The 27,951-nt window shown below is 42.5% G+C and overlaps 1 protein-coding gene across 1 annotated transcript in view; it reads left to right on the forward strand.

Moving 5' to 3' along the window:
- Positions 1–27,951, forward strand: part of LOC115099805 (probable ATP-dependent DNA helicase HFM1) — a 451,200-nt gene that overhangs the window by 296,793 nt on the left and 126,456 nt on the right. The window contains exons 15-17 of the mRNA XM_029617654.1: positions 818–951; positions 9,085–9,132; positions 21,455–21,535. Of these exons, the coding sequence (XP_029473514.1) occupies positions 818–951; positions 9,085–9,132; positions 21,455–21,535 (263 nt within the window). The remainder of the gene's footprint in view (positions 1–817; positions 952–9,084; positions 9,133–21,454; positions 21,536–27,951) is intronic.

Genomic DNA, 27,951 nt, shown 5'->3' on the forward strand with positions numbered 1-27,951 from the left:
CTGTCTATAATCCTATCTAGGTGACCTGTGAGGTCTGCCACCTTCGCACCAGACAAGCAAGTTACCAGGCGGTCCTCACGTCCACCAGCCACCCTGCTATCTACATTTCTAATAATCGAATCACCAACTATGATGGCCGGCCTAATCCTTCCCTCCTGGGCAGTAGCCCTGGGAGGCTTGTCCTCAGAGCGAGAGGACAATACATTACCTGGAGAGCAGGTCCTTGCTACAGGATCACTTCCTGCTACACCAGGGTGATGTTCTCCTACTGGGAGACCTTTCTGATCCAAGGCAGCACTAGGGCTGCCAGACTGGATTTGGGACTTGGCTACTATGTCCCTGAAGGTCTCATCAATGTACCTCTCTGTCTCTCTCAGCTCCTCCAAGTCTGCTACTTTAACCTCCAGAGATCAGACTCGTTCCCTGAGAGCCAGGTGCTCTTTGCACCGAGTGCACACATACAATCTCTCACCGGCGGGTAAAAAATCATACATGTGACACTCAGTGCAAAAGACTGGAAAGCCCCCCTCTTGCTGCTGGTCTGCTGCCTTCATCTTAGTTTTATTGAGTTCCTAGTTAAGTTTAGGATACTAAGGGAATTGGAATGAGAGTAGTTTAAATTTACAGGTGAATTTACTAATTAATCAGCTTGTGTCCTACAAGGGGATGATTAAACTTTAAATAAGGGCTGGTGCAATAGTATGATTTAGATAAGACCCTGATTGATTTTTAATGAGAAAATCATTATAGATATCTGATTTGTAGATTACATTTTTTAAATTGTCTAAATATTTGCTTATCTTTTTTTAATTATTAGTTTGCACAGACATCTTGTTGAACATTTAAATGCAGAAATTGTACTGCACACTATCACAGATGTTAATATAGCTTTGGAATGGATAAGATCTACATTCCTATATATCAGAGCTTTGAAGAATCCAGTGCATTATGGTATGACTTTGTTACTATGCTACTATGTTTAAGTACATAAAACAATAGGTGTGTGTTACTATGAAATTACAGCCTCCCAAAAGGGCAAACACTTTTAGAGGTCAATATTCAAAGACTAAAGTTGGCAAACTTGGATTTTACCTGCTGTTTCCCCTTTAAAAATATACCCCCTTTGTTCAGGTTGCTTTACACAAAATCTTTTTGGAAAAATGACCTCAACAGAAAGGGAATGAGGATGGAAGCTGCTAAGGACAGGCTAACATATTGAGCACTATATTGAGAGTTTTCTGACTAAATTTACGCAAACAAATCAGTCCATGCAAATAGAAAATCTGAAATTATCTGTATACAGTTAATTGGACAACCTTATCCCTAATATTAATTGAAAAGTTTATACAAGTAAGTTATGCTGAATATCCAATTAAATTTATCCAGGTAACTTTATCCAGATAACTTATCTGCTTGCCAGCTTATTAAATATGGGCTTCTGAGAGTTTGATTCACTTAGAATTTTCTCTTTGAGGCTAGGCCTTGATAAATCCTACTAAGGGATGGATTTTGAAAAGGTTTAACTTGTTAAATTCAGGAGTTAGATAATTATCTGCTTTTAAGAATCTTCCCTGCCATTGCCTAAAATTTACAAGGAAGTAGGATTTAGTTTATTAAAAAGGGGTTGTGGGAGTGGGCTTTCAACTTAGCTGGTTATCGATTTTCAATGGTAACGGTCTATGTTTAGGAAAGTAGCCCCAACAGCACAAATAGGATTCCTAAGTCTAGATGATCAAGTTTTTACTGGTTAGATGTAGGCAAATTTTCAGCTGAAAATGTAGCCATTTAGATTTGGCTGAAAATTCATCTAAAAGTAACTAACTATAATTAGCCAGTCATTTTATCCACTCAGCAACTCTTTGAAAATTGATCCTGAGTGTATGGGAAAAATGCTTAGTAAATTGGCCATTAAGAAGATAACTTTTAAAGCTGACCATGCATGCCCATATATGCATGTATATGGGTGTGCACAAAGTTGCTATAGTATTTTATAACCTATGTGCAAACGATATGTGCAGGTTATAAAATATGAGTACATATGGGCACAAATATGCTCGCATATGTTAAAACCTTGAGCAGTGCAAGTTTGGACTTATCTGGATAAATTCCGATTTATTTGGGTAAGTGGCAGTAAAGCTGCTTGTTCCTCTAAATAGTGTTTTTCGGACTTATTCAGCTATGTAATATAAGCAAATAAGTCTAAAAAAAAAAGTGCAACTTAGCTGGCTAAATCTTAAAATGCCACTTTTCCAGCTAAGCAACCTTCAGTTCAAGAGAGTGGCTGTTTTTCTGGCCACACCACCCTGAGTATGCTTAATCTTGTCTGATCTTGGAAGCTAAACAGGCTTGGGCCTGGTTAGTACTGGATGAGAGACTGCATGGGAATACCAGGTATTGTAGACTTACCAGGATTGGGTCCAACTTCTTCAGAGCAATGGGTTCTTAGAGATAGTTCTAAAGAATTTGCACAAAAGGTTTCCCATTTATATCTTCATTTTCCGATATGGAAGGATCACGAATAATTTCTGGGGAAGGGTCCACAGCAACCCCCAGGGTGTTTTTTTCCCTTTGGGAGAAGACCATTTTTTAAGCCACTGTCGTATTTTCAGCTTTACTCTATCTGTTGCGTACTTAGTCGCATGCTTACACACTTACATTTGCACTCCATGTGCTTTCTATAGGGTTGATTTTAAAAGGAGCGCACACGTCGATGTGTGCACGGTTCCTGGCGCACGCACATGGACATATGCATGTTATAAAATCTGATGGCCACTTGCGCATGCGGGGGGGGGGATGTTCAAATTACGTGCAGCAACATGAGCGGACTGGGAGGAAACTTGCCTAACCCCCTTCCTCCTCTACCCTATTATTTTTTGTTCAGTAATTTACTTGCTCTGATGAGCAGATGTAAGTTACGCATGCTGGCAGCTTCCCTGGGATACCGTTGAATGTTGCTGGCCCGCCCCTGCCCCGCCCCTTTGGAGAGGTATGGTACTTCGGTGCATAACAGGGGTTCCCTGTATGTACCCGGATTAGTCCAGACTCCTGGGTTTTGCCTCTCCTCCAGCAGATGGAGTCAGACGTTTTGACAGACTCTGCCCTATATCCTGAGGTGCCACCCACAGTCTGACTCCAGCAGATGGTGGAGGTGCTGATTGCTTAGTAAAAAAAAAAAAAATGTGATAGTAAATTTAGACAGGTGATAGGAATTAATTAAAAAAAAAAAAAAAAAAGAAGCAGAGAAACAGAGAAAATTTCTCAGCCTCCCAAAGGGTCGCTAGGTCCTGAGGGGACCATCTCCCCTGGTACTTGAGGCAGCTGCGGCTAGGGGTCGAGGGCCTTGTTGTCATCGTTCAGCAGCACTGAAGGTGATACCAGGGAGCCTGGCTCACTCACCCCAGGAGGACCAGGACCCACAGGCAAGTGCAAAATAAATAAATAAAACGTTTTTGGTCTGAACGCTTTAATTTCCTCTTGTCGGCTCTCCCTTCCCTCCCTGCCACATTTAGTCCTGAGCTGCCTTTTGCAGCCGTTTTTTTTGCCGGATTTAAAAAAAAAAAAAAGAAAAGAAAAGGACGTTTTTTAATCTCTGTCATGCCTCACAGATCATCCTGCCGTGCGTGCGGCTTGGCACGCACGCAGCTTTCAAGAGACGGCCTATGTTTGGCCTGTCTCCCCGGGGGAGAGGGAACCTCTGCGGCCAACGGGGGGTTCGCGTCTGAGCAATATTGCAGGCATCTGGAGAGCTGAGGCCTCCTTCCCCTCTCCCGTTCCCACTGACCACGGGAACGGGCACCATTTTGGGTCCTCTTAACTCAGCAGCGTGAGCCACGGCGGGGGAGGGGTTTCTCCCTCCTCCATTGTCTCCTCAACAGCTGGCCCCTGACAGGAGCAAAGCAGTGTGTAATACTTTTACTGAACCGGGGGAGCACCCCAATGATGATTCGGACCCTTCTTCCTCCTCCTCTTTCTCCTCTGATTTTATTTTATTGTTGCACAAGGCCTTTAAGGCCAGGAAATCAGGCAAAAAACAGGCTATGGGCAAATCTGGTGCCTCAGTGCCGCTAGCCAAGCCCAAGAAGCGATCCAGGCCCAAGGAGAGTGCGAGGTCCTCAAATTCAAAGCGTCTCTTGAGGTCAATAGCACTCCAGCATGAAACAGATATATCATCAGCGACCTGTGATCAGGGGGGTTGAGGGGGATGGGGACCAGCAGCAGGGTGCTGGTCGGGAGTCAACCCGAAGGTGGTCCGCCTGTTTAGGAAGGAGGAGCTTGGACCTCTTATACCAGCTATTTTGGGGGAATTGGGCATCGAAGTCCCACATGAAGAATCCCGGCTGGGATCTGTGGATCCGGTGCTATTAGGCCTGCGTGGACCTCCTATTTCCTTTCCATTTCGGTATATAACAAAACTTCTAAATAAAATAAAAATACATTTTTCGGTTACTGACCTGCTGTTTAAGGAATGGGAGAACTCTGATTTGGGGTTGAAAGTCACTAAGGCTATGGATAAGCTATATCCTCTGCCGGAGGATGCTTTGGACCTTCTTCGAGTTCCCAAGGTGGACATAGCGGTGTCAGTGGTCACAAAGAAGACCACCATCTCAGTTACTGGGTCGACGGCGCTCAAGGATTTGCAAGATCGAAAGTTGGAGCTTCAGCTCAAAAAGATTTTAGAGGTCTCAGCACTTGGAGTCCGAGCAGTGATGTGTAGCAGTTTTTCTCTGAGAGCAGGCCTTTGCTAGATGCAACAGCTACAGGCTAACGAGTCCCTGTCGGAAGGGGAAGCACTTTATGATCTATTGAGGAAATCTGCCAGGTCCATGGTTTCCGCTGTCTCTGCACGCAGGCTGTTGTGGTTAAGAAACTGGTCTGTGGATGTTTCTTCCAAATCCCAGCTGGGATCTCTGCCTTTTAAGGGCAAGTTGCTGTCTGGTAAGAAACTGAAGGACATGATTCTGTCCCTGAGAGAGAATAAGGGTCACCGGCTGCCGGAAGATAGGCCAAGGCTGAGAGGTTCCTTTTCTTCTAAGTCTCGCTTTCGTGGCGGTCGAAGATCTCAAGCGCCCCGGTCATCCACTTCCTCCTTTTGGCAGAATTCTAGCAGACAGCAGTCATGGTCTCAGTCCTTTCGTGGTTGGCGCTTCGGTAGACCTGGTAACATCCAGTCTGCACAGGGAGGTAAGCCTCCGCAATGATGTGCAGCCTGTCCATTCCTCGGTTCCGGTCAAAAGGGGTCGACTGTCTCTGTTTTACGAGGAATGGACCAAACTCACATCGGGCCAGTGGATTCTCTCTGTGATAAGGCACAGCTACGCTTTAGATTTGCACGTCGCCTCCGGCACTGGTTCTGGTCTCCCCATGCGGATATGCAACAAAGCGTCGGGCAGAAAAGGAACATTGCAGCGCCTTCTCGAGCTCGGCGCAATTAAGCCGCTTCCTCCTGCAGAAGGGCACTCCCAGCATGGATCTAATGGTGACATTCAAGAATGCCAAGGCCCCGCGCTTCTTCGGTTTGCCGCAGGGAGTCGGGTGGAAGGAGTAGATGCCCTGGTTCTTCTCTGGCCGACGAACGTCCTCCTATACGTGTTTCCGCCTTGGCCTCTGATCGGCAAAGTGCTCAGGCGAATAGAACTACACTCGGCAGACATGATCCTCATAGCTCCGGAATGGCCGTGGCGTCCATGGTTTGCGGATCTGGTCAACCTGGCAGTGGCAGGGCCCTGAGATTTCGGGATCTCCCGAACCTTCTACATCAAGGGCCCGTCTGTTTCAACCAGGCCAATCGCTTTTGTCTAGCAACATGGCTTTTGAGAGGCAGCGTCTGAAGTGCAAAGGTTATTCTGATGCGGTAGTGGCAACCTTTTTGAGATCTCGTAAATCGTCCACTTCCCTTTCTTACGCCCGGGTATGGAAAGTTTTCGAATCTTGGTGCATGGAATGAAAGGTTGTTCCTACCCGGGTATCTGTGTCGGATATTTTGTGTTTTCTGCAAGCTGGGCTGTCTAAAGGGTTGTCGTGTAGTTCCTTGAGTGCAGGTGGCAGCCCTTGGTTGTTACGCAGTACCATACAGGGGGTGGTAGCGTTGGCTGCACATCCGGATGTATCTCCCTTCCTCTGGGGAGCGAAACACGCCCGCCTGTAAGACACCCTTGTTCGTCCTGGAGCCTAAATTTAGTCCTCACAGCTTTGTGTTGCTGTGCCTTTTGAACCTTTGAAAGGGCAACGTTGAAAGACTTCACATTAAAGGTGGTGTTTCTAGTGGCTATTTCCTCTGTTCGAAGGGTGTCCAAGCTTCAGGCATTATCATGTAGGGAGCCCTTCTTAAGGATTTCAGATTCTGGAGTATCCTTGCGAATGGTTCCTTTGTTTCTTCCAAAGGTAGTTTCCTCTTTTCATTTGAATCAATCAGTGGAGCTCCCGTCCTTTTCAGAACTGGACCGGTCGGATCCCCTTTCTAAGGACTTAAGGAAATTAGATGTTCGCAGGGCTTTGCTGCGGTATCTGGAAGCTATCAACAGTTTTCATGTCTCGGATCATCTCTTTGTGCTCTGGAGTGGTCCAAAAAGAGGTAATATGGCTTCTAAGACCTCAATAGCCTGATGGCTGAAAGAGGCTATAAGTTCTGCATATTTGCTACAGGGAAAACCCTGGCTGGTGGGGCTTTGGGCACATTCTGCTCGTTCTCAGGCGGCTTCTTGGGCGGAATGCCAACAGGTTTCACTGCAAAAGATTTGCAGAGACTTAAGGATGTTTCTAGGGCCTGGGAGGAGGCATTCCGTTCTAATGCTACTCCTCCAACGGTCTGTCCTACAGGGGTATTTAAGTTAGAGTCCGGAATCTGCCATAATCACTCCAGCTGGAGGCCTTAACTTGGCCTTCCGTTTGGTGTGTGGCATATTTATATCAGAATACTAAAAGGAAAAATAACTTAACCAGGACTTATACGCCACCTCCCCCTGGAGGAGCAGATGGAGTCCCAGAGACCTAGCGAGCGGGTGAATGAGTCCGTGCATCCTGCTAAGGAGACAGATATATCTGTGCAATTAGGACAACTGAGTGTGTTAGAAAAATCTGTGCCGACCCCAAAAGAAACAAGTACTCCAAAGACTTTTGTACCATCGGTAGAAAAACAGGATAGTATTGAAGTGTTAATAAAAACGGATTCTCAAATTTAAAAACCAGTAAATATAACGTTAGAAAGTTTGTGGAACTATTTAGTGAAATTAGATGACTCAATTAATAAATTAACTGGTGCAGTTTTGAAAACAACTAATTCGTCAGTACAAAATACCCTCGAACTAGAGAAACAAAATAAAGAAATTAGCACACTGACTACACGTGTTTCTCAGATTGAAAAAGTTCAGAGCTATCAGGTTACAGCAGAAGGAAATATAAATAAGAGATTAGAAATTCTTGAAAACTCTATAAGATCCCTAAATTTAAGGGTAAATAACTTTCCAATTTTAAATAAAATAGACTCGGTGGAATTATTTAGGGAATATATGTTGCAGATATTAAAAATACCAGAGAAATGTTTACCAGTTATAGTGAAAGCTTTTTATTTGGGGATCATGAAGAAAGTGTTAAGAGAAGAACAACTTGTAGAGAGTGCTAAAGAAAAAGAAAAGGAAAAATTAGAAATAGAGGTAGTTCAAAATAGTTCTATAAACTTATCTGATTTACTGCAAAAGTCTCAACAAGACTTGGTAGTTAAAGAACGAGGAACATTATTAATTCAGTTTGCTTTTGCAACTGATAAGGAAAACGTTTTGAAATCCTTTTTTCGAAATCGATTAAGTACTTTCTATGGGGAAAGAGTATGGATCTTTCCAGATCTAGTTAAGACGACTCAATTACGCAGAAAGAAATTCCTATCTTATAGGAAAGAAGTAATAGATAAAGGTGGATATTTTATTTTAAAATATCCATGCAAGTGCACTGTTAAGTTAAAGGGGAATACCTACACATTCACAGAGCCAGTAGGTCTTAGGGATCTCCTAGCAGGAAAATGATCGGCTTATATGATTAGTAGAGTATTGACAATGCATTTTTCCTTGACTAATGTTTTCTCTATAATCCGTTCAAATATCTTGAGACTCACTTGAATTTCCTTAAGTATAATAATGACTGAATTGTATGCTTAATGTTAGGTTGAAAAAATGTTTCCTGTTTCTTATTAAGGACTCAGTCATTAGGAGATTTCTTAAATGTTTTGTTTGTTGTAAACATTTTGAAAAAGTAATAAATAAAGAATTAAAAAAAAAAAAAGATTTGCAGAGTGGCTACATGGAAATCCTTACATACCTTTGCAAGGCATTACAGGCTGAATGTCCAGGCCCCGGGGGCGGGGGGATTTGGAGAAGGTGTGCTGAGAGCGGGCCTTTCCGGATCCCATCCCAGGTAAGAAAAGCTCTGGTACATCCCAGGACTGATCCGAGTACGTACAGGGAAAGGAAAATTGGTCCTTACCTGATCATTTTCATTCCTGTAGTACCACGGATCAGTCCAGAGTCCCACCCACTTGGCACATAGAGGTAATAGAGAGTCCGCTCATTCAGCATTTGTTATTTCTGGTCTGCAGATCAATCTTGTTTACCGTATTCAACGGGTTCTGTTTTCAGTTGGGGTTAGTGATCCAGTTCAAGTTAAATGTTAGTTGCATATAGTTAGTTTGGTTTTGAACCATTTTGCTTTGATACTGAGTAATACTGACGGACTGTGGGTGGCACCTCAGGATATAGGGCAGAGTCTGTCAAAACTTCTCTGTTTCCATCTGCTGGAGGGGAGACAAAACCCAGGAGTCTGGACTGATCTGTGGTACTCAGGAATGAAACTATCAGGTAAGAACCAATTTTCCTTTATGCGCGTGGCTGAGCCCTTCCGAAAAGGCATAGGCTTCCAGAAGAGCAAGATAAAATATGGTAGCCCTAGCTTACCACTAAAATAGCTATAATTTGTACTCTGAATTTGTATCTTAAAATTGACTTCTTTAAAATACTAACAATAATTGTCTCCCTAGAGAACTACATTTCAAGTTGGGTTTGGAATTATTTATAAATATCACATTATCTTTTTGTGTAGGATTTCCCACTGGATTGGACAAGGTTGGAATTGAAGCAAAATTGCAAGGTTTGTTATTTTTATTACCTTTATTAGGGTTAACATTATTTCGTGTCCTAAGAAAAACCTGCTGTGTCAACCAATCATTTCACCAGTGATATGTGGATAAATGGGGCTGGGCAGAATAACTCCTACATGACACTGATGGTCTACTTGGTTTCTTTGACTGCAGCTTCATTATCATTATCTTCCTCCTCATTCTTTTCATTATTAAAAACCAAGACATTAGAGATTTCTCAGAAGAAATCTGTCCTATGCATTGCATACTATGAGAAGAAATGTACTGTAGATAACATCCTAGAGAAACAAAAGAAACAGGAGGTAATTTTCAAAAGCCATTTACTTGAGTAATTTGTACTTATGCGAGCAAATCCTAAGGGCGATTCAATGACATATATTCTAACAATTTTCAAAAGCCCATTTATTCAAATAAAGTTGATTTACATGTGTAAAACCCAATTTTAAGCGTGTAAATGCTTTTTAAAAAAAGGCCCATAGTGACTTTCTTGATGCTATTTGGCTTTTGTCTGGATTTTATTTTATCAGGCAATGGAGTTAATACTGCAAATGCACTCAGAAGACTGCCCTTTCTTTCTCTAGTACACATTCTTAACTTGCTTGTCCAGTATTTTCTGAAAAAAACTGCTGACATATACAAGGAATGATGGCTGTGTCCTGTAGAAATACAATTTTCTCAGCTGTCTTTACTTGGATTAAATTTCACTAAAATATTTGCTCCAGAGGAATTGTGACAAATATCTCTTTTCCAACTTACTGTTTAACAGAACAGCTCCATTCATTTTTGACTGGGGAAAAGAGAAGAGCAGGAGGGAGCTGTACTGCCATTCTAATAAGTTTTGAGGAAGTTGCTAGAGATGAGTAGAGGGAATAGGTTCTTCTCCCACTTTCCAGCAGAGAGAATTTTGCAGGACTGGGAGAAAATCCCTTCTAATCTACTGTATATTCTCATATATAAGTCGAAAAATTTTACCCCAAAAATCAATCCACATTAATGCCGGTATCGTAATGCAAGATGCATAAACTGAATTGTTTGCATGTTCCTCCTCCCGATCTCTTAACTCACCCGCTATGAGGACAGTGACGGCACTTGCAGTTGCGCAGGCATGTCCTCCCCCTCCCAAGCCAGGGTCTGATCGGCGCACTTAGAACTACACGGTTCAAAGCGCGCAACTGGGACCCCACAGCGGAGGAGGGAGGACACGCCTGAGCGACCACAATTTCATCATTATCCTCATAGCAGCAGCAAGCATTCGAGTTAAGGGATCCGGAGGAGTTTTGGGGAGAGAAGCTGACCTTCTGCTACACTGGGACACCGTGGGAGAGAAAGGATGTTTCTGAGCAAATGCAAGTGCCGTCGTTGTCCAGATAGCAGATGTGTTAAGGAATCGGGGGGGGGGGGGGGGAGATTCAACCGGAGGGGCAGCCATGGGGGAGGGAGGGAAGGTTTCTGACAGGAGGCAGCCATGGGGGGAGGGAGGGAAGAATTCTGACAGGGGGGGACAGGGAAGGGGAGGGAGGGAAGGATTCTGACCGTGGGACAGACATGAGGGAGGAAAGGAAGGATTCTGACAGCAGGGACAGACATGAGAGAGAGAAGGATTCTGAAAACAGGGACAGACATGAGGGAGGGAGGGAAGGATTCTGACAGCAGAGACAGCCATTAGAATAATGACATCGTACCCTCAGAAAATTGAGCACTGAGAAGAAAAAGTGACCATCTTACATCGCATTGCTGAAACTGAAGGTTATAGATTTTGCAAAGGAGGCCAATAATTGGGTAACTGCAAGAGAATTTGACATTAGTGAAAAACTCATCAGAGATTGGAGAAAAAATGAAGAAAAGCTGCTAGAAATGCCAAAGTCAAAGAAAGCGTTTCAAAATTGCGCCTTTTGAAGGAATGGAAAAGGTTTGAATGACTGGGTAAAGAAATGCAGAAAGAATGGCTACAATGTGACTCACTCGAGCATTAGGATTCATGCTCTTCAAATAGCAAAAGAAAAAAGTATTCAGCGAGCAAAGGTCTGAAAGAATTCACAGCATCGTCTAGTTGGTGTTCGCGGTTCACGAACCGATATGGATTGTGCCTTCGTCAGCGCACAAAGATTTCACAGAAACTGCCTAAAGAGATTAATGAAAAGATTTGTTCGTTCCACAAATTCATTATTCAGTAGAGAACAAAGAATCATTTTGATATGAATAACAGTGGTAATATGAATGAAACACCGATGACCTTTGATATGCCTGGCAATCTCACTGTAGCTGGCATTGGTGAGAAGACCATACTTGTAAAAACAACTGGTCATGAAAAGGCCCATTTCACGGTGGTCCTGCTTTGCCTGGTATATGGCACATAACTGCGCCCAGTGGTAATATTCAAGAGGAAAATGATGCCGAAGAACCTAAAACTTCCAGCAGGCATAACTGTTCGGGTTCATCCTAAAGGCTGAATGGATGAGGAGGGAACGAAATGGTGGCTAGCGATGTGTGGGGTAGGTGACCAGGTGCGAGGCTAAGAAAGCGACTGTCACTATTGGTGTGGGATATGTTCCGCACACATATAACAGAGGAGATATGAAGGACAATGCAAAGAAAATGGTGATCACATTAGCAATGATTCCAGGAGATCTGACATCAATGCTCTAGTAAGTATGGAATGGCAGTTACTACCCTTAACAAAAGGCACAGAATGGCAGTTATTATCCATAACAGAAAGATGCAGTAAATTAAACTAATAAATAAGGCACAAGGATAACTGCACATCTCAAAACCAGAATCCCTTCAAATGCTCCAGTTTTACACTACTTCATTTTCTGTTCAACCTTTCCTAGTCAGGATTAAAATCTAATTCTATCAGAGTACATCTGAATGCTATTACAGCATATCAATTTTCAGAAGGCCTTCCAGTGTTGTTTCCCTGTTGTAGCAAAATTCATTAAATACCTCTTGCATCTTCTTTATTCTTCCATAAAAGATCCACCCACACAATGGGACTTCAGTCTGGTACTCTCCAAATTAATGTATCCTCCATTCCTGTTCATATCCCAGATCATTCCAGACAAGTGGGTTTTGCATTCCTACCAGCAGATGAAGGCAGAGAATAAAAAAGTTTCAGGCACTGCTATATAACTGAGAGTGCCACCTGCAGTCCCTCAGTATTTCTTTATCTCCAGCAGATGGTAGAGGTGCAATCCTGCAGTCTAGCAAAGAAAAATAGAGAGGAGATAAGGAGATAGAAGTAAAGAAGAGAAGAGAGACAGGAGTCTAGAAGATGTGCTCTCTGAGGTGCCATCCCTCAGGTCAAGCCAGGTGAATGGGAGTTGGTGATCCCTGAGCTGCTTTAGCCTGCAACACCCAGGAGACTGAAAACCAGGTGTCCTGGTTCCCTCTGTCCGCCTGAAGCCTTCTGCCCCCTTGCTGAAAGCCAGGATCAGGGAAGTACCCTTTTTTGTTATTCCTTTGGCTGGTTTATTTGGTGCCTTGTATTTAAAAAAAACCAAAACAAAAAACCAGACTGAGCAGAACTAAGTGAGGGCTGTTGGGCAGATGGCTGGTACTGGGAAGAGGAGGACGCGTCCGGTTTCTTGGCTCTCTTGGGATCCAGGACAGTTCGGGAAAGGTGACTTTCATCACTGACATTCTTTCTTAGCATGGCAGATTGGCTCAGAGCTATAACTCCACATGTGCGGCAATAATGAAGCCGGCCTGAGGAGTTAGGTGCGAATGGCTTAACTTGGCTGTGTTGTGTGCAGGGGAGGGGAACCTTTGTTGGGGTGGCAGGCAGCAGAAGAGTCAAGGACCCGTCAGACTTTTCGGGAGGCTGAAAAAGCAGCGGCAAGAAGGAGCCAGCTCCTTGGGTGCTCAGAGACTCCCCTCCCCTGCTGTCTCCGGCAATTCAACCTGTGCAGGGGACCAGGAGGAAGATCCGGGAAACTACAGACCAGTGAGCCTGACTTCAGTGCCAGGAAACATAGTGGAAAGTGTTCTAAATATCAAAATCACAGAACATATAGAAAGACATGGTTTAATGGAGCAAAGTCAGCATGGCTTTACCCAAGGCAAGTCTTGCCTCATAAATCTGCTTCACTTTTTTGAAGGGATTAATAAACATGTAGATAAAGGTGAATCGGTAGATGTAGTGTATTTGGATTTTCAGAAGGCATTTGACAACTTTCCTCATGAGAGTCTTCTAGGAAAAGTAAAAAGTCATGGGATAGGTGGCGATGTCCTTTCGTGGATTGCAAACTGGCTAAAAGACAGGAAACAGAGATTAGGATTAAATGGACAATTTTCCCAGTGGAAGGGAGTGGGCAGTGGAGTGCCTCAGGAATCTGTATTGGGACCCTTACTTTTCAATATATTTATAAATGATCTGGAAAGGAATACGAGTGAGGTAATCAAATTTGCAGATAATACAAAATTATTCAGCATAGTTAAATCACAAGCGGATTGTGATGAACTGCAGGAAGACCTTGTGAGACTGGAAAATTGGGCATCCAAATGGCAGATGAAATTTAGTGTGGATCAGTGAAAGTTGATGCATATAGGGAAAAATAACCCATGGTATAGTTACACAATGTTAGGTTCCATATTAGGAGCTACCACCCAAGAAAGAGATCTAGGCGTCATAGTGGATAACACATTGAAATCGTTGGTTCAGTGTGCTGAGGCAGTCAAGAAAGCAAACAGAATTTTGGGAATTATTAGAAAGGGAATGGTGAATAAAACGGAAAATGTCATAATGCCTCTGTATCGCTCCATGGTGAGACCACACCTTGAATACTGTGTACAATTCTGGTGCCGCATTTCAAAAAAGATATAGTTGCAATGGAGAAGGTACAGAGAAGGGTGACCAAAATGATAAAGGGGATAGAACAACTTCCCTATGAGGAAAGACTAAAGAGGTTTGTACTGTTCAGCTTGGAGAAGAGACGGCTGAGGGGGGATATGATAGAGGTGTTTAAAATCATGAGAGGTCTAGAACAGGTAAATGTAAATCGGTTATTTACTCTTTTGGATAATAGAAGGACTAGGGGGCACTCCATGAAGTAAGCAGGTAGCACATTTAAAACTAATTGAAGAAAGTTCTTTTTTACTCAACGCACAATTAAACTCTAGAATTTGTTGCCAGAGAATGTGGTTAGTGCAGTAGTGTAGCTGGGTTTAAAAAAGGACTGAATAAGTTCTTGGAGGAGAAGTCCATTACCTGCTATTAATTAAGTTGACTTAGAAAATAGCCACTGCTATTACTAGCAACAGTAACATGGGATAGACTTAATTTTTGGGTACTTGCCAGGTTCTTATGGCCTGGTTTGGCCACTGTTGGAGACAGTGGGCTTGATGGACCCTTGTTCTGACAGTAAGGTGGAGGATTTGTCCACTGAGTTTGTTTTGTTATTGAACAAGGCCTATCTGGCCAAGAAAGAAATAGGAGGTTATTGGTCCTTGAGGCAGAAACCTCATCGGACCTCTAAGAGATCTAAGGTGGCCCTGGCTGGTGGGGGGTGGGGGGGGGGCTGTTATACCATCTGGATCTTGACTGTTCTGTGGGAGACGAAGGCTCTGTGGATTTGGAATCATCAGATGACCCACAAAATAATCTGAGTACTGATATTGGGGCTGATCCAGGGGATGGGAGCAAGGATTTAGCTGACCCAGAAGAACTTCTGGTCACGGAAGGAGATTATCCTAGGGTGGTCTGCCTGTTCTGCAAGGAAAGTTGAGACCTCTTTTTCCCCAGGTTCTGGAGGAGTGGTGGATCAAGTTCGTCCAGGAGGAGTTTGATAATAAAAGGGTGGATCCAGTCCTGGATGGACTTCAGGGATTGCCAAAAGCTTTCCCATTGCTGAAGAAGGTGAAAAAGTTGGTGAACTGGGAGTGGGATACTCCGCAGGCAGGCCTCAAAGTAGCCAGGACAATGGTGAAGTTATATCCCTTGGCGAAGGATACTTTGGAGCTGTTGGTGTTGCCAAAGGGTGATGCTGTGGGATCAGCAATGACTAAGAAGACGACTATCTCAGTGGCAGGGTCAGTCACACTGAAGGATGTCTGAAAGCTGGAAATTCATTTGAAGAGGATGTTTGAGGTTTTGGCCTTAAGCCTTCAAGCAGCTATCTGTGGTAGCCTTATACAAAGAGCCTGTCTGTGTTGGCTGCAGAAGGCACAAGAGAAGGATTCTAACCCTGCAGCAAATTCCAGAGAGGTGGCCTGGTTGGAACATGGAGTAGTCTATGTGGCGGATGCACTGTATGATTTGGTCCGGACGTCCGCCGAGAGCATGGTCTCGGCAGTAGCACCAGACGTCCGCCGAGAGCATGGTCTCAGCAGTAGCAATGCAGAGGCTCCTGTGGTTGCGTAATTGGTCATCAGATATGGGTGCTGTATAATCTGCCCTTTAAAGGAAAACTGTTGTTTGGAGAAGATCTGGAGGAGTCAAAGGGGAATAGGTTGCCAGAGGATAAGAAGAAAGGCAAGAAAAATTTCCCACCACGCTCTCACTTCAGGGATATGAGGAGATTTCGTTCCAAAAAGACTTCATTTTCAGTGCAGAAGCAGGGATCAGGACGATAGCAGTCCTTTCAGGGTGGCTGGAAAATACCCCAAGATAACTCTGGTCAGGGGGCCGGAGGTAGTAAATCCTCACAGTGAGATCAGGCTGGTCCACTCCCCCGTGGAAGCTGTTGGAGGGAGGTTAGCGCTCTTTTACAAGGGAGAGATTATAAGAGACAGTACCACCTTAGAATTTTCGCGACTGCTCAGAGAAGCCTTCATAGTGTCCCGATGCGCATCCCATGGCAAACAAGAGGCAGTTCGGGATACATTAAGAACATAAGAACATAAGAAAATGCCATACTGGGTCAGACCAAGGGTCCATCAAGCCCAGCATCCCGCCTCCAACAGTGGCCAATCCAGGCCATAAGAACCTGGCAAGTACCCAAAAACTAAGTCTATTCCATAAGAACATAAGAAAATGCCATACTGGGTCAGACCAAGGGTCCATCAAGCCCAGCATCCTGTTTCCAACAGTGGCCAATCCAGGCCATAAGAACCTGGCAAGTACCCAAAAACTAAGTCTATTCCATGTAACCATTGCTAATGGCAGTGGCTATTCTCTAAGTGAACTTAATAGCAGGTAATGGACTTCTCCTCCAAGAACTTATCCAATCCTTTTTTAAACACAGCTATATTAACTGCACTAACCACATCCTCAGGCAACAAATTCCAGAGTCTAATTGTGCGTTGAGTAAAAAAGAACTTTCTCCGATTAGTTTTAAATGTGCCCCATGCTAACTTCATGGAGTGCCCCCTAGTCTTTCTACTATCCGAAAGAGTAAATAACCGATTCACATCTACCCGTTCTAGACCTCTCATGATTTTAAACACCTCTATCATATCCCCCCTCAGTCGTCTCTTCTCCAAGCTGAAAAGTCCTAACCTCTTTAGTCTTTCCTCATAGGGGAGTTGTTCCATTCCCCTTATCATTTTGGTAGCCCTTCTCTGTACCTTCTCCATCGCAATTTGGATGCCCAATTTTCCAGTCTCACAAGGTCTTCCTGCAATTTATCACAATCTGCTTGTGATTTAACTACTCTGAACAATTTTGTGTCATCTGCAAATTTGATTATCTCACTCGTATTTCTTTCCAGATCATTTATAAATATATTGAAAAGTAAGGGTCCCAATACAGATCCCTGAGGCACTCCACTGTCCACTCCCTTCCACTGAGAAAATTGTCCATTTAATCCTACTCTCTGTTTCCTGTCTTTTAGCCAGTTTGCAATCCACGAAAGGACATCGCCACCTATCCCATGACTTTTTACTTTTCCTAGAAGCCTCTCATGAGGAACTTTGTCAAACGCCTTCTGAAAATCCAAGTATACTATATCTACCGGTTCACCTTTATCCATGTGTTTATTAACTCCTTCAAAAAAGTGAAGCAGATTTGTGAGGCAAGACTTGCCCTGGGTAAAGCCATGCTGACTTTGTTCCATTAAACCATATCTTTCTATATGTTCTGTGATTTTGATGTTTAGAACACTTTCCACTATTTTTCCTGGCACTGAAGTCAGGCTAACCAGTCTGTAGTTTCCTGGATCGCCCCTGGAGCCCTTTTTAAATATTGGGGTTACATTTGCTATCCTCCAGTCTTCAGGTACAATGGATGATTTTAATGATAAGTTACAAATTTTTACTAATAGGTCTGAAATTTCATTTTTTAGTTCCTTCAGAACTCTGGGGTGTATACCATCCGGTCCAGGTGATTTACTACTCTTCAGTTTGTCAATCAGGCCTACCACATCTTCTAGGTTCACCGTGATTTGATTCAGTCCATCTGAATCATTACCCATGAAAACCTTCTCCATTACGGGTACCTCCTCAACATCCTCTTCAGTAAACACAAAAATTACAGTGTCTTCAGAGCCTAGGCCCCATTGTATCGGTACCGCTGAAAGAACTTAGCCAAGGGAGGTACTCAGTTTACTTCATAGTCCCCAAAAATGAGGACACTTTTCGACCTATTCTGGATCTCCATCAGGTCAGTGCAATGCTTCGGGTTCCGCATTTTCATATGGAAATGTTGAGGAAGTGATAGCAGTGGTTCGCAAAGGAGAGTTTCTGGCATTTTTTGATTTGATGGAGGCCTACCTGCACATTCCCATACACTTAGAGCATCAGAAGTTGCTTTAGGTCATGGTGCAAGGGCAGCATTTCCAGTTTCGAGCTCTTCCTTTTGGGTTAGCAACAGCTCCGCAGACTTCCACGAAGGTGATGGTCATGGTAGCTACCACTTTGAGAAAGGAGAGCATTTTAGTCGACCCTTATCTTATTTATATATTTATTTAAAATCTTTTCTATACCATCGTTAAGATAGGTTACCATCACAACGGTTTACAATAAGGTTTACAATAAATTAATGTTACTAAATATATCAAATTATATCCATTAAACAGGTGCCATAAGGTTCGGTAACATCGTTTTATAATAATTATAATTTGGTGAATGTGATAAATCATGTCCAAATCTATCTGTATCCATTTTGAAGACAAGCATAGCTTAATAATTGAATCTTATCCTTTAGTGGAGAGAGAAAAAATAAAAATAAAAACACACATATTGATGTGTCAGAGTGAAGTCAGAGGTGGAATGCAGTCAGTTGGTTTGGCAAGTCATAGAGATGTTGCAATGGCTGGGCTGTGTTAAATCTAGTGAAAAGTCACCTTGCTCCTTCCCAGTTATTGGAATACCTGGGAGCAAAGTTCGATACTCGTATTGGCAAGGTGTTTCTTACCTCAGAGAGGGTTATAAAGTTGCAGGCACAGGTGGCTCGGCTACTGCACCCAGTGTCTGGGATTATTTAAAGGTCCTGGGTTCTATGGCTTCTATGCTGGAACTCATGCCATGGGTGTTTGTGCACATGCATCCGGTCCAGAGGGTGCTTTTATCCAGGTGCAACCCACTGTCAGAGAATTTTCATTGCCCCTTACCACTCCGGGGGAGTCCAAGTACAGTCTCTCATGGTGGCTATCTTGCCACAATTTGGATAGAAGAGTGGATATGGAGTCTCCAGACTGGGTAATGGTGACTACTGATGCTAGCCTGAAGGATTGAGGGTAGTCTGTCAAGGACGGACAGCCCAAGGTCTTTGGTCATCAGTGGAAGCATCCTGGTCTATCAATAGGTTGGAAATAAGGACGGTGTGCAGAGTGTTGCGACATTTAGAGAGACACCCAGGAAGGGTGGTTCTGGTAGCGCCAGAGTGGTTTGTGGATCTAGTTCTTCTCGTGATAAACGGTCCCATCAGATTGGCTCATCTACTGGGATTACTGCAGCAGGGTCCCATATTTTCATTCAGGCAGATCATGGCTTGGCTTTTGAGAGGAGGCAGTTATGGTTGAAAGGATATTCGGAGCTGGTTATTATTACTTTACTGCAGGCTTAGAAGGCTGTCCACTTCACTTGCCTATTGTAGAGTGTGGAGAGTGTTTGAGTCTGGTGTTGGCAAGAAAATCTGGAGCCCATGCGGATGAACATTCCGCAGATCTTGGCTTTTTTGCAACAGGGTTTAGCAAAGGGCCAGGCCTACAATTCGCTTCAAATTCAGGTAGCAGCCTTAGCTTGACTTCAAGGTAAGCTACAGGGCAGGCTGTTGGCCTCATATCCGGATGTCATATGTTTTCTGAAGGAGGCAAAGCATTTGTGTCCACCGGTTCGTAGGATGTTTCCATCCTAGAGCCTTAATTTGGATCTGCAGTGCTTTGTGGACCTCCTTTTGAACTTTTGCGAAGAGTGTCTTTGAAGGATCTCACCCTGAAGTCAGCCTTTCTGGCGGCGATTTGTTCGGGCAGGCGGATTTTGGAGCTTCAGGCATTGTCATGTAGGAATCTTTTCTTGTGGATTACAGACAACGGGGTGTCTATGCAAACGTTGCCTTCATACTTGCCAAAGATCGTTTTCTCTTTTCATCTTGACCATCTTGTCTGAATTTGTCGTTGGAGACACCACATGCTAGGGAACTTCACTTATTGGATGTTCGTCGATTCTGTTATGGTCCCTTAAAGTTACTAAGTGTTTGGTGTTCAGATCATCTGTTTGTCTTGTTTAGTGGACCAAAGAAAGGAAGTAAAGCATCTAAAGCCGCCATTGCACGATGGGTGAAGGAGACTATTTTTTGGCCTATCTCTGTAAAGGCCGGTTTGCCCCGGAGGGCTTGCGTGTCCACTCTGAGGGCACAGCAGCCTCCTGGGTGAAGTGTCAGTTGGTGTCACTGCAGGAGATCTGTAGGACAGCAACATGGTCTTTGCTTCACACTTTTACCAAATACTACAGATTGGATGTGCGGGCTCCAGAGGAGGCTGTGTTTGAGAGAGTGTGTTAAGAGAGAGTTTTTCAGGTTCCCGCTTGGTATAAGGGAGCTTGGGTACATCCCACTTTTCTGGACTGATATGGTTTATGAACAGGAAAGGAAAATTGGTTCTTATCTGCTAATTTTCATTCCTGGAATACCACAGCTCAGTCCAGAAGCCCATCCCCTTGAGTTCAAAAGACCATCAAGTTGGATTTTCAGTTCTATCCTAGATGTGCAGGCTCCCAGTTCAAGGGGTGCCAACCATTACTTCTCTGCTCGCCCTGGAGGGAGGAGTTAGAGTATAGTTGAGAATTGTTTTCTATCTTGACTTGGGTACAGGTCAATACTGAGGGACTGCAGATGGCATTCTCGGTTATGTAGCAGTGCCTGAAAAGCTTTTATTCTCTGCCTCCATCTGCTGGTAGGGATGCAAAACCCACTTGTTTGGACTGATCTGTGGTATGCCAGGAATGAAAATTAGCAGATAAGAACCAATTTTCCTTTTGAACCTCTCGCATCTTGATCTAAAATCTTTAACTTGGAGACCATATTTTTGATAGTGGTGACCTCAGCTTGCAGAGTCAGTGAGCACCAATTAGGGGTGTGCATTTGTTTTCGACGTATTGGCAATCCGCAACGTATATGTCCCTATTCGTTGTATTCGTGGGGTCATGAAACGTATGGCGAACCCCCTCAAATACAACATATCTAATGAATAAACCCCCCAGCTTCCTGACACCCCCAAGACTTACCAAAAGTCCCTGGTGATCCAGCAGGGGTCCTGGCGCGATGTCCTGCACTCGGGCTGTCAACTGCCGGTATTCAAAATGGCGCCTATAGCCTTTGCCCTCACTATGTCACAGGGGCTACCAGTGCCATTGGTCGGCCCCTGCCACATGGTAGGAGCACAAGATGGCGCCGGCCGTCCATTGCTCCTACGATGTGACAGGGGCCGACCAATGGCACTGGTTAATTAAATTTAAATGGTTGGGATGGGGGTTTTTTGGGAAACGAATACATACGTAACTAACAAATGGATCGGGGTCCCCCGAGAACAGATGCAACGGATTTGGTTCCCCACGAATACGAATACCGAATGGGACGAATCCATCCCTGCTGCCCATCCCTAGCACCAATACACTAATTTTCAAAAATAGAGTAGCATTGAGAACTCATCCTAAGGGTCTACCAAAAATAGTTTCTCTGATTCAATTGAATCAATCCATAGTACTATCAACATTTTTTCCAAAACCTCATTCTAATAAAATTGAATAACCCTTGGCCAATCCTTATTTACTTGGGTCGAAAGAAATAAATAGTTCAGAAGATTTTCTAAAAGGTTTAGATCTTTCCATATAAAAAATAGAGTTTCACCTGTTTTTATATGAATACAGATAGCAAATATCTTAGGATATATATATATGCTAAATGTAAATTTGTTAGAAGTTTTTTTTTATTTTTAATAGAACTGTGTTTGGAGAATTTAAATGATTTATCTTCCATTGGATTGATTAGAATGGATGAAGAGATAAATTTTAAGCCAACTGGTATGTAAAATTATGTTATAATCTTGCCTTGACAACATAATTTATGTTCAAATATGTTTTATTGATTTCAATAACCATTAACTCTTCCCAGTTTAAGACCCTCTTGTAATGTAACTTTTGTTCTCCTTGCACTTGTTGTTTCGTTTCTTGTTCTCACCCCTTGTTTTATGTAAACCGGCATGATGTGGTTTCTAATCATGAATGCCGGTATAGAAAAACGCTAAATAAATAAATAAAAATAAAATCATAGAAACAAGATTGGGTTCATTGGTTTACACTGCCAAATGCCTGTATGCATATCATATCCCTTTTCCATCCCTAACAGATCAACACCCCCCAAACTTCCCCCCACCCCCAACCCAATAATGACAACATAATTTGAAGCAGCTATTCAGTATAGTCTACTGAACAACTGGCTGTGTTGAAATTCTCCCTATAAGTCTGTAGAAACAGAAACATGTAGAAATGAATGGCAGACAAAGACCAACAAGTATATCTAGTATGCCCATTTTTTATATGTACTGCATAGTGAAGACCTTACTTCATTTCTGGTTTTACTCTTGCTTTTCCACAATTAAATATTCCAGTCTTGTGCCACTAATGCTGTTTTTCTACAGCTGTATTTCTAATATGAACAATTAATTTTTTGTACAAATTGAATTTCTATTTACTATTTATATTCTGCTTTCCTCAAAACAACTCAAAATAGCTTATACAAATATAATATATTGCAAAAGACAAAAGATAAAGATCAAATGGTCCATCCAGTCTGCCCAGCAAGATGTTAATGGCTTTAAATGCCATTTCATGTAGATTATTCCCATTCATAGCTATTTAGTTCTTTTATGTTATTATATATAATCTCAGAATGTTTTTACGATGCTTATATCTTACACCATTTGTGTTTAACTATTACATGTTATTCTGTTCATTGTATTTTCCTCCTTTCAGTTCAATGTAAGCCGGTATGATATGCCTCACGAATGTCGGCAAAGAAAAGTCTATAAATAAATAAATAAAATAAATAAATAATAAAGTTACTACGTTATCCCAGTAATAAAATACTGGATATAGGATAACTGAGATTTTTTTCTAAGTGCCATGCTGCAGTTTTCCTCCTGAACCCTTGCTTGAGAAAAAGATTTGGTAGTGCAGATGCCCAACAATAGCATCACTGTAGAACAATGAAGACCCACTAGCAGTCCTTTGTCCACAGAAATGTGAAGGATGGAAGATGAATGATGAAACTGAAGGTGGATAAGGTAATGGGAGTTGTTTAGAGCTCTGGGTGTTGAGTTTTGGTATGAATGCCCAGTAATCACTTTAAATGAGTTCAGATTAGTATCTCTGTTCAGTGTCTGTCTAATACTTTGCAGTACTTTTGAGGAGTCAGTTAAATCAGTTCAGATGTAATAATTTAGTTCATCTTTCTAGTTTGGTCAGTGATATTTATATTATATTGCAGTGATCATTTTAGTGTAGGCTTCTACCCATTATCATAAAACAATATTGGCAGTCCTGAACTTTTATTATATGCTTAGAGTTAATTTGCAATTGCAGAAAGAGAGTCTGTGGGATAGACATATATTATGAGAAAAAGTTCAAAATTATCTTATATAGTAAAAAGGATGATCAAGGTATATAATAAAATTTTAGATGATCAAACCAAAACAAAAATGTTTAGTGTTTCAATTAATGATTATGCAAAAAACTAACTTCATGATTAAATGAAATTCTACATATTAACTTTCCAAAATGTTTGTCATAAAAAGTATTTCTCAAATGGAATTTAGCCACGTCTAAAGAGAAATGAGTAAATTTTTTCTTTTCAGTTTTGGAAAGATATATTTTTTTTAATACCACAAGAGATAACCTTTGCAAAATACTTATTTGTATAAACAATACAGTATGATATACATTTGAATATTAATGTAATATTTATAAATCTTTTTGCTAAAATACCAGTATGTAAAATAATTTGAACCCAACTCTGCTTATAATTTTTCTCTATTGCATTTAGTGTACAAAGCTATTCAACATTTCTTCTTGCAACCAAGTCCAATAGCCCCCTTCAGACTTTAGACAAACTCCAAGCTGAGCAGTGCACTTTTAAAATCTTTTTTAAATAAACACATTCCTTAGGGGAGTATTCTCGCTTGGGTACCATCTTAACTGACTACATTTCAATATATTTCAGAACAAAAATACATTTTAATATGAGAGAAGAAATAAAAATTTTCAGATGAAATAGGATTAATTCTTATTATTTTTAAAGACAGTTTGCAAAACATGGAATGGATTAGAACATTTTATAATTAGAAATAAGCACAGAAATTGGAGAATAGAGATAATGTAGGGAGAAGAGCTATGATTTCTAACCCTTCATCCCTTTATGTATGTACCTACTATTAACAGTGACCCTCCTGTTCGTCGTTAGAAAATTAGCCAAACTGCCAAATAAAACAAAGCATTTGTAACTATTGTTTTTCTTATCACCTATGACCCCAGTTGCCTGTATATTTCCTGACTCAAAGTGTTAAGCTTAGCTCTGTATAAGTTTGGAATAAAGGAGAATATTTAGCATCCAGTGCTTATCAAATTACCATTAATTTCTGCTGGTCTCACCTCTCTTACTTTTGAATACTAATAAGCTCTACCTTACTAACTCCCAGGGTAGGAAAAGGAGCCCAGATTCTTAACACAGCTGTCTGTAGCGTACGTCTCTGGCTGGTCGGGGGTGGTCCTTCCTTCACCGGTCTCCAGCACAGGAACAGCACAGGAACAGGAAGGACAGTCATGGCCACCAGAGCAACAGACTGTTAACTTTCAAGTCTCTCAGACCTTGTCTCTTTGAGTCACCTCAGCCCAGGATGCATGGTAAAGCAGGGGTGGAAAGCCACAGCACTCAGACGGGTCACCTCCTTCTCTATAAATGGTTCTCAATCGGCTGACCCTGAGTCCTGCCCCCCCTGCTATTTTTCAATGGCTCACCTATGCATAATTCAGCAGTCCATGCATAGTCAGGTGAATGCTTAATTAAGGCTTTTAATTAGCAGATCTTCCCACTCTTTTATCTCAGTTCTTTGTTTGCTGGTACAGTTCAACAAACAGCCAGTTCTCATGAATGACAGTTTCACTGGTCTGGCAGGCTCTGATAAACTATGACCCACATGGTCATCTGTGCTGATTTTACTTTTGTCCCCATTTTGGTGCCAGCTCGGCAAGCAAGGCTAATACATTCTTCGGGCTTGTCATGTACACAGCAATGAGAAGGCTCTCTCGTGTATGCATTTGGCTGTACATAGCCAAATTCCAAAGTCCTTTTTTATCTGTATTTAGTTGTGCTTAGCCCAAATAGGCCAATGTCCATTTTTACTGACATCAAAGGATCCATCTTAGCTGCTTGTCCATGTTAGCAAGAATTGGGATATTTCCTACAATAAGGCAGGGAGCCATCTGTTTTTTCTAAAGTGTGTCACTTAAAACTTAATTATCCTTATCAAACTAAAACTTAAGTTTTATAAATACACACATACATACATTATGTTACCTATTTATTTGATTTATGCACCACATTTTGTTGTGCTGGTGGTAGACCCTTGGCCTGAGGTGGGGTTGACGCAACCAGTAGGGCAAGCCCTACGGGTCCCCACCATCGGGAGGTGGAGCTCACTAGGAGACAGAGGCTAACTGGAGCTTCGCCAATACCAGCCTTCATTCCCTGCAGGTTGAGCCCTTGGATGCCGGGTCCGGCTGGTCTTAGGCGGGCCTCCATGTGACAACTACCAGTAGATGAGACACAAGGAGGACCAGCAGAGGTATCAGGGGACCGGTGTAGGTCCGGACGAAGCAGGGATCCAGAGACCCAGGAGCCAACAGGAACAGGGTAAGGCAAGGGGCGCCCAGGTAGAAGAAGGCCGAAGCCTCAGAGGCCAAGGCCTGGGAGATACCGGAGGTGTGGTCGAAGACAGGCTAGAGTCAGGGCAGGCAGCTGAGCAAGACAAGGTACAGAGTCCAACGAAGCAAGGGTCAAAGCCAGAGAGTCAGTCCAGAGTGAAGGCCAACGAAGCAAGGGTCAAAGCCAGAGAGTCAGTCCAGAGTGAAGGCCAACGAAGCAAGGGTCAAAGCCAGAGAATCAGTCCTGAGCGTGGTCCAATGTAGCAAGGGTCAAAGCCAGAGAAGCAATCCTGAGCATGGTCCAACATAGCAAGGGTCAAAGCCAGAGAAGCAATCCTGGGCGTAGTCCACCGTAGCAAAGTTCAAAGCCAGAGAAGCATTCCTGAGCGTGGTCCAACATAGCGAGGGTCAAAGCCAAAGAGTCAATCCAGCGAGACAAGAAAAGGACCAAGGTACGGACCAGGAACAGGAACCAGGAATTGAGTCAGAACCAGGAACGATGGGCAATGAGCACACGAACAAACGTGGAGACCTGCTGCCAAGGCAAGAAACTAGTGGTGGAGCCCTGCCTTAAATACCAGGGCCAGATGATGTCATCATCTGGGGCCGTGGGCTAGTTTCCTACCACGGCCCCCCTTAAAGGAGTGGGAAGCGCATGCACGTGTAAGACAGGGCCCGCAGGAGGCTGGAAGACGGCGTCTCTCCTTGGCCCATGTAGGGAGACCCGATGGGAGTCGAAGAGGTCCTCGGAGGAATCTGGAACAGCCGAGGAGGCAGTAGGTGCTCGGGGATGTAGGCGGCTGCCCACAGCTGCAAGCGAGGATGGTCTGGGTCTGGGTCTGGGAGCAGCGCTGCAAGGGTGAGTAGGCCTGGTCGCGGGCCTACCGCAGACGGGGCACGCAATGCCTTTCAGACACTTCAAAGTGGATTCAATTTAAGTACTGTATGTATTTCCATGTAACAGTATAATGAAAATAATTTGAATCCGAAAAATGAGTACCAGGCGTAGTGGACATCTCTCGGTATTTAAATTTTTTCATAACATCTGCCATCTGTATAAACAATGCACAGCAGTAATAACAAACCCAGGCATTCGTTTTTGTTTTTTTTAAGATAAGTTCATGAGAAGCAAAGGAAACAAAACAAAATACTAAATGCAACAATCTCGATCTTCATTATTTTCCTTCTTATAAAAAAAAATGTAATAACTTCTTCACTGGAAAGCTATATAACATAAACAAATAAAAATTGACAATGGATTTTTTTATAAAATAATTAAGGCAGATTAGAATATATTATATATTATTACTTTGTAACAATACACTATTTGTATTTATATAGAGTACAGCTATTAATGATCACCTTTTTATCTTCCTATTAAATATCAGCACTGCAGGTGGGTAGGTGGGGGGGGGCGGGGAATTTTGCTAGCACTGTTATTTATAATACACATGAAAGACAGACAGCATGGATAGACATGAAAATAACCTAATAACTTAAAATGTTTCTTCTAAAATAGAAAGTTAAAAACAAACTTTAAACATGAGAACCCATTCATTCACACACTGATAAGCAGCATTATTTCCCAGATTTATAATTCCTCATTCACTACAAACAGTCCTACACTCAAAATAATCATATTCTGTTTGATATCTTACACAAAAATTATTGCTATACCTAGGCTCACCAAGTTAAATAGATAAATGCTCACCCAAACTACCCAGAGAGATCTAACCCCAGTATCGCCAAAGTGGAGTGTACCACCAATTGCTATATTAAGCAATGAAATCCTCTTGTGCCCCTAGATACCAGCGGGAGGGAACCAAAATACATAAACAAAATTAACATCAACAAATTAAACAAAACCTAAACTGAAATTAAAAAGACATTTGCAGATATGTTGAAAAATGATGCCCAATTAAAATTGGGTCCCGCACATGGGAGAAAGGGGAAAACAGGAGGCTTCCCAAATGGGAAGCAAGGCAAGGGACAAGCCTATACTCACCAGCCAAGGACTCCACTGTCCCCCCTTCATACTCCATGTTCTATCTGGGTCGCCAAAATCTGTTGTGGGCCACTAAAATAAACAGTTAATACTGGCATCTTAAGAAAGATCTTTATTGAGATAAAGTATGGAATATTCCAGAAGAGTGCAAAGCAGTTCAGAAGCAGTTTCTCAGAGCATTGGCACAAATTAGATTGCCACCTCCAATTTACACACCAATGAGCTATTATGTATGTTTGTATAACATTTTTCTAATTGCTTGGCATTATAATTTTATCTCATATATATTAATAGGGCTGGGATTCTTGTAAATCATGTGATTTCTTGTAAATTGAGCCCAGAAGACAGGAACGAAACTTAAGGCTGAAGTTTGACATACTTTTTAACTTCTTGCAAACATTCTAGCATATCAGCAACCTTGAATAGTTTTACAAGTCTGATCAATGGAATTTCACAGTGTAATAATGATAGTTTCATAAGAAAACATTTTCTTTTCTTTTTTTTTCTCATTACC

This window comes from Rhinatrema bivittatum, chromosome 10 (assembly GCF_901001135.1).
Source record: "Rhinatrema bivittatum chromosome 10, aRhiBiv1.1, whole genome shotgun sequence".
NCBI classification, from domain to species: domain Eukaryota; kingdom Metazoa; phylum Chordata; class Amphibia; order Gymnophiona; family Rhinatrematidae; genus Rhinatrema; species Rhinatrema bivittatum.